General features: G+C 43.9%; 1 protein-coding gene across 1 annotated transcript; it reads right to left on the bottom strand.

Annotated features, from left to right (window-relative positions):
- Positions 1-12,476: 12,476 nt before the first annotated feature.
- Positions 12,477-14,085, bottom strand: LOC138384506 (protein farnesyltransferase/geranylgeranyltransferase type-1 subunit alpha). Its single transcript, XM_069470013.1, has one exon. It carries the CDS (start codon positions 13,969-13,971, stop codon positions 12,946-12,948), a length of 1,026 nt encoding a protein of 341 aa, XP_069326114.1. The 5' UTR covers positions 13,972-14,085; the 3' UTR covers positions 12,477-12,945.
- Positions 14,086-16,842: the final 2,757 nt, after the last annotated feature.

Below are 16,842 nucleotides of genomic sequence, written 5' to 3'. Positions count from 1 at the left end.
AAAAATACTATAATTTTTAGGGTCATGTTTTAGGTAAAGTGTAGGCGGGGTGGGGGAATAGAGTCCTTTCTCCAAGGAGACCATGGTTTAGTTAGGACAACACTAATTCTTAGATAATAAAGATGATCACTAACATTTATTACACACCACCGATGTATCAGAGATTGTGTTAAATACTGCATTTTATATGGATTAACTAAGGATATGTTCTTAGCAATCCCATGAGGCAGGTACTATGAACACCCTCACCCCCATTTTACAGACAAGGAATGTTAGGCTCAGAGTAGTTATTAATAAGTAACTTGTTCAAAGTCACACGAGTAGGAGGCAAGGTAGCTAGAATTGGAACTCAGGGTTTCAGACTCCAGAGCCCACAAACTCGACATGGGTTTATACCGGGTCCTTATTCTAATAGAAGGTGGGCTCTTGTGAGTGTCGGCAGAGGTATTGCCAAAGTCCTCCTGGAGTTCAGAGAGTGAGAGATGACGACCAGCAGGAGAAACCAGGGCTGCCTTCCTGGAGGCAGTGGCAGCAGACAGGACTGGAAGGAGGAGTGGGATTTGGCACAAGAAGATAGGGCCGGGGGTGAGCCTCCCATGCAGAGGGAACAGCTTGAGCAATGAAGCAGAAGTAGGGAAATGCCAGGAATTATCTTCCTTAGGAGTCATTGGGCCACATACGAGCGAGTGCTGCCGACATACTTTGTCCCTGTTCCATAGCCCAGCTCAAACAATTGCCAAAAAGGAACTGACGGACAGCTGTATAAGGGCATTCGATGTGATCCGTAGCTGCAGGCCCCTGTGGCGGTGCTTCCAAATCACGGTTTCTCAATCTTGGCCCTACGGGCATTTTGGGTTGGATATGTCTTTGCTAGAGAGGACTGACTAGTAGTATCCCTGCCTTCCAACCACCTCTCTTCCCAAGTTGAGACAACTAAAAATGTCTTCTGACATTGCCAAATGTTCCCTGGGTGTGTGTGTGGGGGGGGGGTGGCTGGGGGTGACAAAATAACCTCTGGTTAAGAACTACTATCCTAAATGTGGGGGAGGGGGTATGAGCAGGGGAGGCAGAAAACTTGAATGTTTATACCAGGAAGTTAGTGCTGTGTGACTTTCGGAAAGGCACTTTCCTTCTCTGGGCCTTAGTCTTCTCACCCACAAAGTAAGGCAGCTGGGTGCGACTGCTGGTCTCTAGCAGTGTGAGATCGGCCCCAGAAGTGTGCTCAGCAGCTCTGGCTGCCTGCTGCTGCCCCGTTATGCAGCGCCGTGACACCCACCCGTCCTGCCGGGCAAGCTGGCATCAGCTGGCTCTGTGCTGAGCCCGGGGCTGGGCCTGCCACTGCCTCCCAGAACAGGTGTGTGAAGGGCTCTTGGTGTCACTTTCCACAGCAACACCCAGGTGACATCCCTAATTATAGTCAGGGAGAGTAGGACTCAGGAGGTGGTGACAAGCTGTTCTTGGTGTGAGAAAATGATTAACACCAGAAAACTGGCCAAGTGGGGCTGCTGAAGTCATTTCCTGAGGCCCTGATGGAAGGAGTCTGACCCTCCCATTCCTTTAGAGGAAACTCAGTTCTCCCCTTCACTCTTTGTCTGGGGACCAAGCAGATGTTCGGGGTGAGGGGAGGGTCCCGGGGCCGCGGAGTTCAGAATCACGGCAGACAACTGCAGCGTGGGTGTGGAGAAGTCCCTCCCATGTCAAGAGCTGCTATACTGTGTGGAAAGGGTGGGAGGACCCACTGATGGCCAACTGGGCGTTGGCTTTGTGACCTCGGGAAAGTCGTCACCCTCTCGTGTCTCGGTTCCATCACTCGTAGAAAGTCAACAATAACAGGCTCTCCCTTCCAGGAGTGCCAGGAGGAGACAGGTACATGGCTGCAGGGTGATGAATGAGCGCGGAGCCTCAGCAGCACGTCCCGCCTTCGGCAGGCACTGTCCTTGGCCTCCAGTGATCCTCAGAGGGGGGTGTTCGTAAGCCCTGTCTTACAGACGAGGCTCAGGCAGGTTAAAGCCACTTGCCTTCCATCTCTCAGCTAGAAAAACGGTTCAAGCTCTGGAGGCAGGATTCCAGCGGGGGCTGATTCCAAAGCTTGTGTCCTGGGCTGTGCGTGAAGTCAGGAGCTCTGCTTCTGCCTCCGAGGGCCTGCCCCCCTCTCTCCCCGCCTGTCCCTCCGGAGCCTGGAATGCAAACCCTGAGCCTTTGCTGCTTACCAAGGGCCCCTTTCCAGAAGCCAAGAAAACAACAGTGTGTGGGCGAGGGATGAGCAGATAGGGGAAGTGTGATGGAGCAGACATCTGATAAGGGCTGCAGAGCTGAAGGCAAGCCGTAGGAGGACAGGGTGGGGAGGGTAAGATAAGAGGATGGGGAAGATGAAAAGGAGCCTCTGGGAGCTGGGGATGGAGGAAAGGAGCAGATAGGGGCAGCCAGAGCCTGGCCCATGGGCCGTGGGGGGCGTGGGCACTACAGGGGAGGCAGAAGCAGATAAGAGAGCTGGTAGGGTGGAGGGAGACAGACAGAGAGAGAGACAGGCGGTGCTGGGGCCCCTGCTCCCAGACGTCCAGGCCTGTCTGCGGTATCTGGCATGATCTTATTTTCTTTATTCTGAAAGTGAGTCAACGGCTTCCCCCAGGCCGTGGCTTTCTCAGTTAGTCCTTGGGATACAAATAGCAGGGAGGTAGAGGCGAGTGCTCCCAGGAGGCCTGGTCTGGCCTTGGGTCCCTTGTGCATAAAGGCCCTGGAGGAACTCCCTCCTGCCTCCTCTGTCCGAAGGCTGGGTTCACTCCCTCTCTCCCTCACACCTTCCTTCCTCCTTTCTTTCCTTCCTCACTTCGTCCATTCAGCAATTCCACTGCCAAATTCTGTTCCAAGTTCTGGGAATAAGGTAGAGTTTGCTGTACATTCTGATAGGTGGAGACTCACTGTTATCAACCAAATTGATAAATAAGGTGCTTTGTTTGAGATAGTCACAACCGCCACAAAGAAAATAGGATCGCTAAGAATGACAGAGAGCGATACGGCTGGTCGTTTTGGGTTGGCCGGTCAGAGCAGGCTTTTGTGAGGAGGTGGCAATGTAGCTGCCACCTGATGGTAAGAAAGAAGCGGCCACCTAAGAATATGGGAGGGAGAGGATCTGAGGGCATAGGGAACAGCAAACCCAAGCGCCCTGCGTGGGCATGTGCTTGGCTCGTGGGACTGCATTGAGTGACAAAGAGAGAGAGTGGTATAAAGGGTTTGGAGAGGTGGAGGGGCCGGAGTATGCAGAGCTTGGAGTTTTCAGATTTTATGCCAAGTGTAAAGACAGAGGCTGTTGGGGCTTCTCTGGCAGGAGGCTCAGGGTGATCCTGTCCCGTGGAGGCTTCGCACGTAGTAGGAGGAGCACTGGGCTGGTCAGGAGATCCAGGTTCCACCTCTGTCTTCCCTCCTGGCGCACGCTGTGACTGTGGGTGGGCTGACTCCCCTCTCTGGGCTTCAGTCACCGCTGTCTGTGAGCCAGGAGAATGGACTCAAGGGTCCCTCAGGTCTTCAGGTTCCATGGGCATTGGAGCAGAGTCCATGAGGAGCACCTTGCAACCCCCAGCCTCCCTCCTTCCCACCTGATTTTACCATGCAGAGCAGCATCGGGGGCACAAGTTCAAATCTTGACTCTGCCACTAAGTTTGCATGTAACTTTGAGCAAGGGGCTCAACTTCCCTGACCTTCAGCTTCCTCATTTGAAAAATGGCAATAATAATAGTACTCACCTCCCTGGGGCTGTCATGGGGAAGGAAAAGAGAGAATTATGCAAAGGATTTAGCTCAGTTCCTGATGCATGACAAGCTGTTTTTCCTGATGCCAGGGACTCCCACCTCTTTACTTTGAGGTGAGAGCCATCTCCCGAGCATGGACCAATGCCCACCTGTTGATCGATCATTTCTAATTGAAAACGGACGTCCCATTGGCATCTCCAACTAAACATGATCAAAATTAAACTCATCATCCCCCTTGCTCTGCATTTCCTTCCCCATCCTCTTCCTCCTCCTGGGTCCCTTATCTTGGTCCCTGGCACCATGATTCTCCCAGACATTCATGCTCAATCTCAGCGTTATCTTGGACTTCTCTTCTCACATCCAATCAATCACCAAACCCTGTCACTAAGCCTCCCTCCTGTCTCCTCCTCGTTTTCATTACTAACGCTTTCCTGCAGGCTTTCCTTACCCCTCGCCTAGACCGTAGGATAATCTCTGGACTGGCTTCCTGCTTTGTTTCTTCTGCTGTGTCCTCCTCTCTGCCATCCATCACCACGGCTTTCCAAACACTTTGCCAGAGTGACCTTAACACATATCTCTAAGAAAGTCACTTTTCTGCTTAAAATTCTTCTATATCTCCCCATCCACTGTAGGCCACAAGATAAACCCATTGCCCCAGCCTGTCTTTGGAGGCTTTTAAAATGTGATTCTAACCTGCTTTTCCAGGGTGTCCCATCATCTGCCACTAACTCGCACTAAACCTCAACAACACTTGTCTTCTCCATCTTCCTTGAGTGTGGCTCGCTTCTAGAGAACCTCAGCGTAAGTTTTTCTCCTCTGCCTAGAATCTATCCTCACTCCAGTGCTGCTTGTTCAAATTCATCCACACTTGGAATCTGAACTCCAAGCCTTCCTACAGTGGGGGAGAGGAGAAACTTCCTCTTTGCCCTGGAAGGTTTGCTGAAAGATCAACTCACAATAAGGCAGATTAATAAGAGAAAGAGATTTATTTACCGTGTGCACGGGGAGAATCACAGAGTGATTCCCCCATATCCCAGTGGGGTCCAGGAATTTATACACCCTCATTTTAGGGGGAAGGGGGAGATGAGGAATATAAGTAATTCTGTTTAGGGGCAATAAATGGTGACTAGGGAGGATGAATAGATACTTGGGAGAATGAATGGATGGAGGGAAAGAGATTGACTTGTAAATGATTCTCTTAGGAAATTAAATTAACCTGAGAGACAGGTATTATGTTTACAATGATTTGGGCCAGGTCCGGTTGCATTCTTGATCTTTCCTGCAATATATTGAGATAATTTTTTTTGATGCGTCTAGTTTTCTGGAAGAAAGAAGGAAAACCCCTTCCAATGCCTGTTGATCTCGAAGGGCCTTTAATTCAAAATGCTCTTTATACCAAGGAGTTACATTTTGGGGTGAAATTTCTTGAGCTCCTTTACTGGCCTGTGGAGCCTTCCCAGATGTCTGTGCCCTGCTGATCTGTTGGACCCCGCTTGTGTATTGGCCCATGCTTACATAGTGTCTTCTTTAAAAAGTATCTACAGATTTTTCTTGGATGCTTATGTATTCATTCTTCTCCCCTGCTAGACTTGTGAGATCCTGACAATGGGGCCTTTGTCTTGTTCATCCTTATATCGTTGATGAGACATAGTAAATAGTTTAAGAAGTCTGAGAAGCCTCTCAAACCTCATAGAGCTAAAACAGCACCCCTGGTTCCACCCTGCCTGCCTCTGCCCTATTTCTAAACAAGCCCCTGCTTGGCAAACAGCACCACCCCTCACAGTTGCTCGAACTCCAAACCTAGGAGCCCTCCTGGATTCCTCTCTTTCTCTTCCCCCACCCCAAGTCCAGGCTATCACTGAGTTAGCTCTGCCTTCAAAATCCATTCCAAATTTTCCCACTTATCTCCACCTGACCTGCCACTCCTTTCTTCTGGACTGCCACAGTGACTCCCAAGTGGTCTCCTGGCCTCTGTTCCTGCTGCTCTGTATGTTTTCTTTCTGCAGTGAGAATGTTCTTTTAAAATGTACATCACATTATGTCACCAACTGACTTTGAACCCTCCAGTGGCCTCCCATTGCATATAGTAACATGCGGATGCTCCTCTCTGGTTGACAGAGCCTCGCACACTGCCTTTCTCGTCACACGGCGCACCGCTCCTCCTGATGACCACGCCATCCCGCCAGCCACAGTGACCTTTTCTCCAATATACCAAGCTTGTTCCTACCCCAGGGCCTTTGCACTCTTACCTCTACCTGTACTGGTGTTCTCCCTGATCTTCACATGGCTGTCTCTTCATGTAATTTAGATTTTAGCTTAAATATCACTTCCTTAACTGGATTACCCACCCATTCTACTACATCATTCTACTTTCAATCTCTGCATTGTACTGATTAGTGTCTGATTAAAATTATTATTACTGTTATTACTTTTTAGAGCTTGGATCTCACTATGTTGCCCAGGCTCAACTTGAACTCCTGGGCTCAAATGATCCTCCCACCTTACCCTCCCAAGTAGTTGGGACTACAGGTACACAACCATTGCACCCAGCTTTAAAATTATTACTATTTCTTACTATTTCCATCCTGCTAGAAATAAACTCTATGAGACCGGGACTTTGCCTGTCTTAGTAATCACTGTATTCTGGGAGAGTGTTTGGCACATAATAAGAATCTACTGAACAATCAGGAATAATAATAACCATTATTATTACTATAAGTAATTGTGTGTCTATTATCCACTAAGCTGTTATATAGTGTAAAAATGGGGATAATAATATTGATCTTACAAGATTTTTGAGGATTAGAGATAATTTATACAAAGAGCTTGGTATACTATAGCTTCTAGAATCATTTTTTTTCCCCAGTCTCCCAACTTGTAAGGGGCCGAGCAGGGCTCAAACGCGGGTCTCACTGCCTCATGCACAGGCTCTTACCACTAAATGAGAATTGGTAATATTTGGGTCTATTCGGTTTGATATTAATATACTCGCAGAATTTTTGCTATACTTAGTATTTGCATTGCATATATTTTTCATCCTTTTCCTTATAAATAATACGTTTTTGTATTTAAAGTGCACCTCTTGCAGTCAGCATATGGCTGGATTTTGGTTTTTTACCAACCTGCCAATCTGCCTTGTAACTGGCAGAGAGTTTCTTGTTGATTTTTAAAAAAGCTATTTTTGTGTGTGTTTTTTTTAGTGGTTCCTCTAGGGATTATAACATAAATCTTAATTTGTTGCAATAATAACATGACACATTAACGAAAACTCAAGATTAATACTAACTTAATTTTGGTAAGGTATAGAAACTTTTTTCCAATATAATGTCATATCCTTCTCCTCCTTTGTGCTATTTTTGTCACAGGTATGACATCTCTGTATGTTATAATCCAACAATTCAGTGTTGTAATTATTGCTTTATAAAATCTTATGTCTTGGAAAGAAGTTAAGAAAAGAGAAAAATGTATGCATACTTTTATACAAATATTTGTGTACTTTTGGCTTTATATAAATATCTTTTATATACTTACCATTTTTAGTGCTTTATTTTTTTCTTGTAGCTTCTAGTTAACCATCTGGAGCCATTTTTTTTCAGTCCAAAGGACTATCTTTAATTTTTTTTTGTAAGACAAGTCTGCTAGCAATGAATTCTCTCAGTCTTCTATGATTGGGAAATGCCTTCATTTCATCTTCAACATGCAAAGATTGTTTACTTGGTTAAGGAATTTTTGATTGACAGTTGTTTTTCTTTCCATACTTTGAATATGTCTTTCCACTGCCCTTTGGCTTCCATTGTTTCTGATGGGACATCTGTCATTAGTCATATTGCTGCTCTTCTGTATGTGATAAGTAAAATTACTTCTCTTGCTGCTTTCAAGATTTTCTCTGTCTTCGGCCTTCAACCGTTTGACTATGATGTATGTAGGCATGAATCTCTTTGTAGTTATCCTAGTTGGATTCCATTGGGGAGTTTTGCTCATTATTTCTTAAAATATTTTTTTCTGCCTATTTCTCTCTCTTCTTTCATTCTGGGGCTCCCATTACATCTATGTGTAGAGGAACAGCTGTGCTGCTGTGTCCTGATATCCTGGTGCATGCCCTTATAGACCGTGTAAGCAAAGTTAAAGCATAATTTGATCCATCTTGCTAAAACACCCTGCTGTTCCTCGTGTAATGAGGGAGATAAGCAGTCTTTTGGGGGAGCTGTTAAGAAAAAGTTTGTCATGTATCTCCCTAACTTGCAGAAGACCACAGGCTGGTCCTCACCCACCCCCTTGCTTCAGTGGAGCATGGGACTTTCCACATTGACCCACTTGGGGAAGAGCTGCTGACTTCTGTGTCCATCTATTAATTTGCTGGCTACAGTTTATAAGGAGCTGCCCAATAGCAGAGCAGCCTACTGCCTGAGCAACCTGTCATCTGGCCCTCTGGCTTGGTGGTGTGCTGTGGAGCTAGGGACATAGGGAGCCAATGACATGCTGGCTGATCTTGCTTCTGTATAAGTAATAAACTATTTGAATCCATTTGGGCTTGTTGTCTCTTTACTGTCCTAATCTATGAAATTGTGGGAAACTGCAGTAGGGGCTCCCGCCTCCCTCTTAGCCATTGTGCTGCTGCTTTGGGACTGCTTGACAGTACGTTGGGATGCTTGATGATGTCCCTATTAGACTAAATGGTGTCCCCCAGAAGTTCATGCCTACCTGGAACTTCAGAATGTTACATTATTTGGAAATAGAGTCTTTGCAGATGTAAATCAAGTAAAGATGAGGTTATACTGGATTAGGTTGGGCCCTAATCCAATGGCTGGTGTTATTAAAAGAAGAAAGAAATTTGGACACAGAGGCATGCACAGAGAAAAGATGACATGAAGACACATGGGGAGAACAACATGGGATTGCAGTGATGAGTCTACGAGCCATGGAATGCCAAGATTGCTAGTAACTACCAGAAGCTAGAAGAGGCAAAGAAGGATTCTTCCCTAGAGTCTTCAGAGAGAGAGCATAGGCCCATTGATACTTTGATTTTGGACTTCTAGCCTCCAGAACTGTGAGCTAATAAATTTCTGTTACTTTAAGCCATCCAGCTTTTGATGTTTTGTTGGAGTAGCCCTGTGAAAGGAATACACAGGTTTCTGAGGCTTTGCTCATCAGCTTTCTTCAATATATTTTTTCTTTTTGTCCTTCTTATTGGATCATTTCTATTAATCTATCTTCAAGTTCACTGGTTCTTTCTCCCATCATCTAAAGTCTGTCATTAAACCTCTCTAGTGAAGTTTTCATTTCTGAAAGTTACTGAACTTTTCAACTCTAGAATTTTATTTGGTTCTCTTTAATGATTTCCATCTCTTTATTAAGATTATTTACTGTTATTGTCATGAAATTTTTCTTAATTCTTTAAACATTGTTTCCTTTAGTCCTTTAAGTATATTTAATTGTTTTAAAGATTTTATCTGCTAAATCCCGCATCTGGGCCCACTCCAGAGATCATGCCTATTGGTGGATTATTTTTTTTCCCCGAGTATGGATCATGCTTTCCTATATCTTTGCACGTCTTACAATTTTTTGTTGTTGAGAACTGGATAATTTAGGTAATATATTGCATTAATAGCAATTCTGGATTGTGATTTTTCCTAAGGATTGCAGTTGCTGCTAGTTTGTTTGTTTAGTAGCTTACTTGCACTAAATCTGTGGATACTGCTCTCTTGTGATATGTGGCTACTGATGTCTCTCTTCAGTTTTTTAAAATTCCTGTTTTTATTGTAAGTCAGGGTTGTTTATTGTAAGTAGAGGTTGCTTCTGTTTCTTCATAGTTTAGTGGTCAGCCAGTGTTTGATCATAGGTTTTGCCCAAACACTGTGTAGTAGCTTTTCTATTACTGCCACGCACCACAAACGAAGTGGCTAAAAACATCATAAATTTGTTATCTTGCAGTAGATCAGAAGTCCTCTAGGGGTCTCACTGGGCTAAAATCACAGTGTTAGCAAGGCTACATTTCCTTCTGGAGGCTCTAGAGGAGGAATCAATTTTCCTTGCCTTTTCCAATTTCTAGAGGCTCAGTGGATCATTAGCATTTTTTAGCAATAAAGTATTTTTAAATTAAGGTATATACATTGTTTTTGTAGACATAATGCTATTGCCCATTTAGTAAAGTATAATATAAACATAAATTGTATATGCATTGAAAAACCAAAAAATTCAGGTGCCTCACACTTTATCATGATATATACTTTATTGTGGCTTGGAACCAAACCTGTAATATCTCTGAGGCATGCCTGTAAATAAACACATGTAATATACTGCACAATAAACTTTTTTTTTTTTTCTTGTAGACCCAAATTTTCATCTGGTATTATTTTTCTTTAGCTTAAATAACTTCTCTTAGCATTTCTTGTAGTGCAAGTATGCTGACAGTAAATTCGCTCACATTATGTTTACCTAAAAATAACTTGATTTTATTATAATTTTTGAAAGATTTTTTCACTGTTTATACAATTTGGGCTGAAAATTTTTTTCTTTCTAAATTCTAAAGTTGTCATACCCTTGTTTTCTGGCTTCTCTTGTTTATTGTGAGCAGTCAGTTGATGTTTGTATTGTTTCTTATTTTTTTCTTTGGCTGCTTTAAAATTTTTCTTTTTACCTTTAATTTTCATAGCAACTGTGCTATGTCTAGGTATGGTTCTCTTTTCATCTATTCTGTTTGGGGATGGCTCAATTACTTGGGTCTATAAGTTGATTTAAAAAAAATCAAGTTTGGGAAAATATTGTTCATTATTTTTTCAAACTTTTTTTTTGTTTACCCTCACTTTCTTCTCTTCTGTGACTCCAATTACATATATATCCACCTGCTTATTATCATTCCATAGGGCACTGGGATTATGTACATTTAAAAAATATTTGTTTTCTCTGTGCCAGTGAATTTTTTATTTCCGGTATTATACTGTACTTTTCTGTCCTAGAGTTTCTTTTTTAATAGTTTTCATTCCTCCACTGTGACTTCCTAACTTTTCACTCATTATGATCATTTTCTCCTTTAAGTCCTTGAACACATCTATAAGAGCTATTTTAAAGTGCTTGTCTGCTAATTCTATAATCTGTGTCATCATGGGGTCTGTTTTAACTGACTGCTTTTTCTTGATTATGGTTCATACATGTAGTACTTTTTTATGGTATACTGACCATTTTGGTTGATGCATTGTATAGAATCTATATTAGGTCATTTTCATTAGAGTGTCAATTTTTGTTGTGCAAAGTAGTTTGATTATTAGTGAATCTCTTTGGTTCTTCTAGGCTTGATTTTATTTTATTTTTTTCTTTAGGGTGGGTCCATTTCATTTTTGAACTTAGCTCTAAGGTCTTATTTCTAAGACCTGGCTTTTTTCAGGTCTTAACTGAATGCCTGAAATTTCAGCAAATTTCTTCCACTTTAGTATCCCCATTCAGCTCTTAGCCCCTAAATAGACAATCTTTTCTTGGCCTTGTAGAGATTTTTCCCATGCATACACAGCCTACATGACACTCAGAACCTTCCATGAGTCCCCACACAGATGTCTGGGGTACTTCCTCTGCAGAGCTGTCTAACCCTGCAAATTCAAGATGATTCAGCTGCCCAGAACGCCCATATCTGCCTTAGTGAGATATAGCTCCACGGGCTGCAGAATGGATGCTGTATTACTAGGCATGAAAACAGCATACATCTCCTTGTAAATTTCCATCAGCACTCCTGGGTGACTTGGTGCATTGTCAATGAACAGCAATATTTTGAAAGAAATCTTTTTTTTTCTGAGCAGCAGGTCTCAACAGTGGGCTTAATATATTCAGTAAACCATGCTGTAAACAGATGTGCTTGCCCTCCAGGCTTTCTTGTTCCATTTATAGAGCACAGGCAGCGTAGATTTAGCATGTTTCTTAAGGGTCCTGGGATTTTCAGAATGGTACATGAGAATTAGCTTCAACTTCAACTACCACCTGCATTAACTCCTAGCAAGAGAGTCAGCATGTCCTTCGAAGCTCTGAAGCCAGGCATTGAATTTTCCTTTCTAGCTATGAAAGTCCTAGATGGCATCATTTTCCAATAGAAGACTGTTTTGTCTACTTTGAAAATCTGTTGTTTAGTGTAGCTGACTTCAACAATTATCTTAGCTAGATCTTCTGAATAACTTGCTGTAGATTCTACATCAGTACTTGCTGTTTCACCTTGCACTTTTATGTTATGGAGATGGCTTCTTTCCTTAAACTTCATGAACTAACCTCTGCTACCTTCAAACTTTTCTTCTGTAGTTTCCTCACCTCTCTCAACCTTCACATAATGGAACAGAGTTAGGGCCTTGCTCTGGATTAGGCTTTGGCTTAAGAGAATGTTGTGGCTGGTTCAACCATCCATCCAGATCATGAGAACTTTCTCTATATCAGCAATAAGGCTGTTTTGCTTTCTTATTATTTGTGTATTCACTGGAGTAGCACTTTTAATTTCCTTCAAGAACTTTTTCTTTGCTTTCGAAACTTGGCTAATTGTTTGGCACAAGAGGCCTAGCTTTTGGCCTACCTTGACTTTTGATGCATCTTCCTCATTAAGCTTAATCATTTGTAGCTTTTGATTTAAAGTGAGAGACATATGACTCTTCCTTTAACTTGAACACTTAGCGGCCATTATAGGGTTATTAATTGGACTAATTTCATTTTTTTTTTGTTTTTAGATACATCTATAATTTTATTATAAAATCATTCTTTTGGCATTAGTTGGTTACAGGGATAGCAAGATACTGTGAGTGTGGCATAGCAGATCTGCTGTAACAATTGTATTCCCCGCTTACTGAACCAAACCTTCAGTTACCTCATATCCATGACACATAAGTGAACTGCAATCATTACCGCTACAAATCCTGACGCAGATACCATTTAGGGAGGGGTTGATGCTAAGGGATTAGAGTAAATGTTGATAAGACTACAAAAGTTCCTTTATGGGAATTTTCTTTCCCCTCCCTTCCAATTACTTTGCTTTAGAAGAATCAAATTACTTAGAGCTAGTCTGAATAGCAGCAGCACCCAAGGAGCATCCCACTTAGTTCTTGTTAAAAAGCAATACCTGTACAATGTGTCTTGTACACCACAGGCAAAGGGAATGGACCACTCTAGTTTTAAGCTCCTGCATTAAAGTCCCTTAAAAAAATAAAAGCATTCCATCAAGTTCTTCTGGATGGTGTTATTGTTGTATATTTGTGGGTGGGTCACTTTCTGTGCTGTGTTTGCTTTGAAGGGATCTTCCAACATATCTCCAATATTCCTTTCTTATAGTGTCCTTTTCTTTAGCTAAGATTTCACATAACTCTAGTGCTTTATTAAGAATGTCTTCCTTGTTGTCACATTGATTTTCTAGCATGTCTTCATAGATATCCACAAGAAAGGCAATTAGGTAGGGGGAACTGTGACTTGGTTGTAAATCAAGTAATTGATTTAATAGATTAGGATATTTGGAAAGACCCCGATCCTGCAAAATCCCTTTCAAATAGTTCCATGCACTTTCATTATGTGGTACTAGTTTGATCATTTCCAGGGTATACTGGACTTCTCTCTCCAACACAGCACGATCATTGTAGCCAGTGGTGTTTGAAATGACGAAGTATCTTTGGTTCCAGACAGAGTTATTTCTCACATCCTCTTTGAGAAGCTGGTCTACATACTGCAGCTCATTATCCCAAAGTTTAAATTCCTGAATAACCCACTGTCGGTGCTGCCAGGCGTGGTAATTCTTTGCATCCTGATTAAGAATATCAGCAATAAACTCAAGCTCCTGAGATGGATCTTTCAGCCATTCCACTAACACTCGCCTATGATGCCAAACTTGATAGTTTTTGGGCTGTTCCTCAATTATTGCCGTGATGTAGTTCATTTCCTCATGTAGATCCTTGTGAAGTGACTTTAAGAGAACTCTCCGAAAATGCCACACTGTATAATTGGCTGCATTTAACTCAATAGCATCTCGGGTTAGTTTAAAAGCTCGTTCACTTCTTTCATCACGCTGCAGAACAGCTCGGAAGTAATCATACACATCTCTAAATTTTTCACTGTAGATGATCTGGACCACTGGATTGGGACCATCATTCTGTGGCACCGGATCTATATCAGCCCATTCTGCTCTGTCCCTGTACAGGACATAGGTGGGTGAGTCCAGGCTCAGGAACCCGTCGTCCATAGGGGACGCCACCGCTTCTCTGGCCTCGGCCGCCATCGCCTCTTCCTGCTGCTGCTGCTGCTGGGGAGGCGACGGGTGCGGCTGGGGCGGCGGCTGCTCCGGCTGACCCGGCTGGCCGCCTTGCGCAGCCTCCCCGACCCCCTCGGTGGCCGCTATCTCGCCTCGGCCCTCAGCGCAGCCCTAATTTCATTTTTATTGGTTCTTAGGGAATAAGGAAGCCCGAGAAGAGGGAGAGAGGTAGGAGAGTAGCCAGGTGGTGAAACAGTCTGAACACACACAACTTGTATGGATTAAGTTCTCCATCTTATATGGGTGTGGCTCTTGGCAGCCAGAAACAATTACGATAGGGACATAAAAGATCACTCATCCCAGATCACCATAACAGATATAAGAACAAACAGAAAGTTTGAATATTGCTAGAATTACCAAAACGCAACACAGAGACACAAAGTGAGCACGTACTTACTGTCGGAAAAATGGCACCTATAGACTTGCTCTCCCCAGGGTTGCTGCAAACCTTCAATTTGTAAAAAATGCATGTCTAAGAATCAGAATAAAGTGAAGGGCAATAAAACCAAGTATGCCTCTATGCCATAATTTAGTTCACCTGTCCCCCATTGGTCTACCCCTTTTTTCTTAAAGCTTCTCTAGATTAGAAAAAACAGGGCATCCCTGGCCTTTCCTCAGACAGAATTTAACTTCCTGTTTTGTACTTGCATTGGGCAGCTCCCATGTAGATGGCAGCAGGTGGCAGAGAGGAGCGCAGGGTGTTCTGGGAAGCAAGAGAGAGAGAAAGGGGGGAGAGGAGAGAGAGAGAGAGAGAGAGAGAGAGAGAAAGCACACACTGAAGCACACTGAATTCTGGCTTGGTGGTGGCCATGGGACATCAGGGAAGGCTTCATGGTGTTGGCAACATTTGATTTAGATCAGAAATGGGGTGGCGGAGGTTTTTTGAAAGAAGCTGTTCTAGGTGGAGAGAACAGTGTGGACAGAGACACGAGACAAGAGCCTGGATGGGGAAGAGAGACTGGCCCGAGCACGCTGCTTGTGAAAGAAACCAGCAAGGCCTGAGAACTTGCAAAGTTTTGCTTGTCAAGGGCCTGTTGTGAGATTGAAAGAACTGGATTCATGGCATATTTCCTAATGGGAGACCTCTTAATTAAGAGAACAGTTCAATACATATTTTAAGCAGAAACTCCCTTCCCTTTCCTTCCACTTTTGTTATCTGGGTCCATTTCCCTCGTTTGTTCTAAGGTGTGTGGGTTGAGGCTGACCATGAGCGCACACTGCCTCCCTGTGGCAGGTTTGTGCATAGCACCCAGCATAACTGCTCCCCCGTGGCAGGAGGGGCAGGGAGTGCAGTCTGTTCCGCGAAGCTCACAATCCTCATTCACTCATTTTGTTCAGGTGGGGAGACTGGCCTCATTCACAATGAGCAGTCATGTTCTGGTCCACTTACAGAGTCACACTGAGGGGAGGGAGAGGGTCTGTCTTGAGGACCTGCCTCTACCAGCCTCTCTGGCTCTGGGCCAGGGGTGGAGACCTCTGCCTACTCCTGCTGGCCCTGCTCCAGGGCACGATGCACCTGTTCCTTAAGCTCTGGCTACCTTTTTGACTACAAGAAGTGATATTTTTTCTCTCTTCTTTGATCTTCACCTTTCTTTCTAATTTCAATGAGAATTTCTGAATTAGTTTCTGAGTCCTTGGAGGACTTGGTATGAAAAAAGCAGGACAAAAAGATGGATTCAAAGCGATCCCTATCATACAGGGCAAGCTTCCGCGCATTCAAAGCTCCGTCAATGGCTGGAAGATTAAGTCCAATGGCGTCAGCTGGACTTCAAGGCCTTGCTTTCTAGACTCAGCTCTTGACTCTTCCCATCTCGGCATCCTGTGTGTCAATCAGAAAGCATCCAAATCTTTGCTCACATTGTTCCCTCTGCCTAGAATACTCTGCTCCCCACCTTGGCTATACCCCATGTAACCTTCTAGAGAGCTCTCAGACCCATCCAGACTCAGATCAGATATGCCACCTCTGCAGGTCTTTCCCCAGCCCGACGCTGTCGCACCTTCTCTGGAGTCCAGCGATTTGTACATATCTCATCCCAGTGTCTCTGGTGTCTGACTCAGAGGCTGGCATATCGCATGCACTCAGTGAATGTTTGTGGGTGAATGCACAAACTGTCCCAGGTCCACGATTTTGGAGGTGGCTAAGAAGGTGGGTGGATAGTGACTTGAGTCAGAAGTTTAGAGAGAAGGAAGCAACAAAAGAACAGGTGCAAGGAAGTCACCTTAAGCCTCTATCACACCCTATCCCTCCTTCTCCGACACCAAGGAAGACAGTGGGATGCTCCTCACCCCGCTCCCCCTGTTGTCAAGCTGGGTTTCCCTTCTCGGCTGCAGGCTCTCCCTTTCCCCCTGAGATCACACGTGCGTCTTCACTCACTCTGCCTACTCCCCACCCCCAACCCGGGCTTGACTTTGGGAGCCAAGCGCTCTGGATCATGTTGAGCCCCTGAGTGCTTTCTTGCTGAGGTCCAAGGATCAGCTTCAAATCCAGGACCCACCGTTTATTTACTGGTGTGGAGTCTCAGGCAAACTTCTTCACCTCTTGGAGCTTGTTTCTTTATTTGTAAAATCAATGTGGTAATTTTTTCTCTGTGTGCCTCAGGTGGCTTGTGTCACAATCATATCCAATAATGGATAAGAAAGGGCATCCTAGAAATGTTGCAGGTGATGATTATTATGATGATAATTGATAAAAAAATAAATGCACGGAATATTGCTATTTCTTTTATTCTTTCATGAAAGCTGGGGCTAAAAGAAAGGTGAAATCAAGGGATGGAGAAATATCACACTGGCCAACATGTTGAATCCACTTGAAGAAACTAAGCAAATCTTTAGGGCTTC

This window comes from Eulemur rufifrons, chromosome 6 (genome assembly GCF_041146395.1).
Source record: "Eulemur rufifrons isolate Redbay chromosome 6, OSU_ERuf_1, whole genome shotgun sequence".
Classification (NCBI taxonomy): Eukaryota; Metazoa; Chordata; class Mammalia; order Primates; family Lemuridae; genus Eulemur; species Eulemur rufifrons.
The sequence above is the reverse complement of the archived record's forward strand: the minus strand, read 5'-3'. Positions and strand labels throughout refer to the sequence as shown.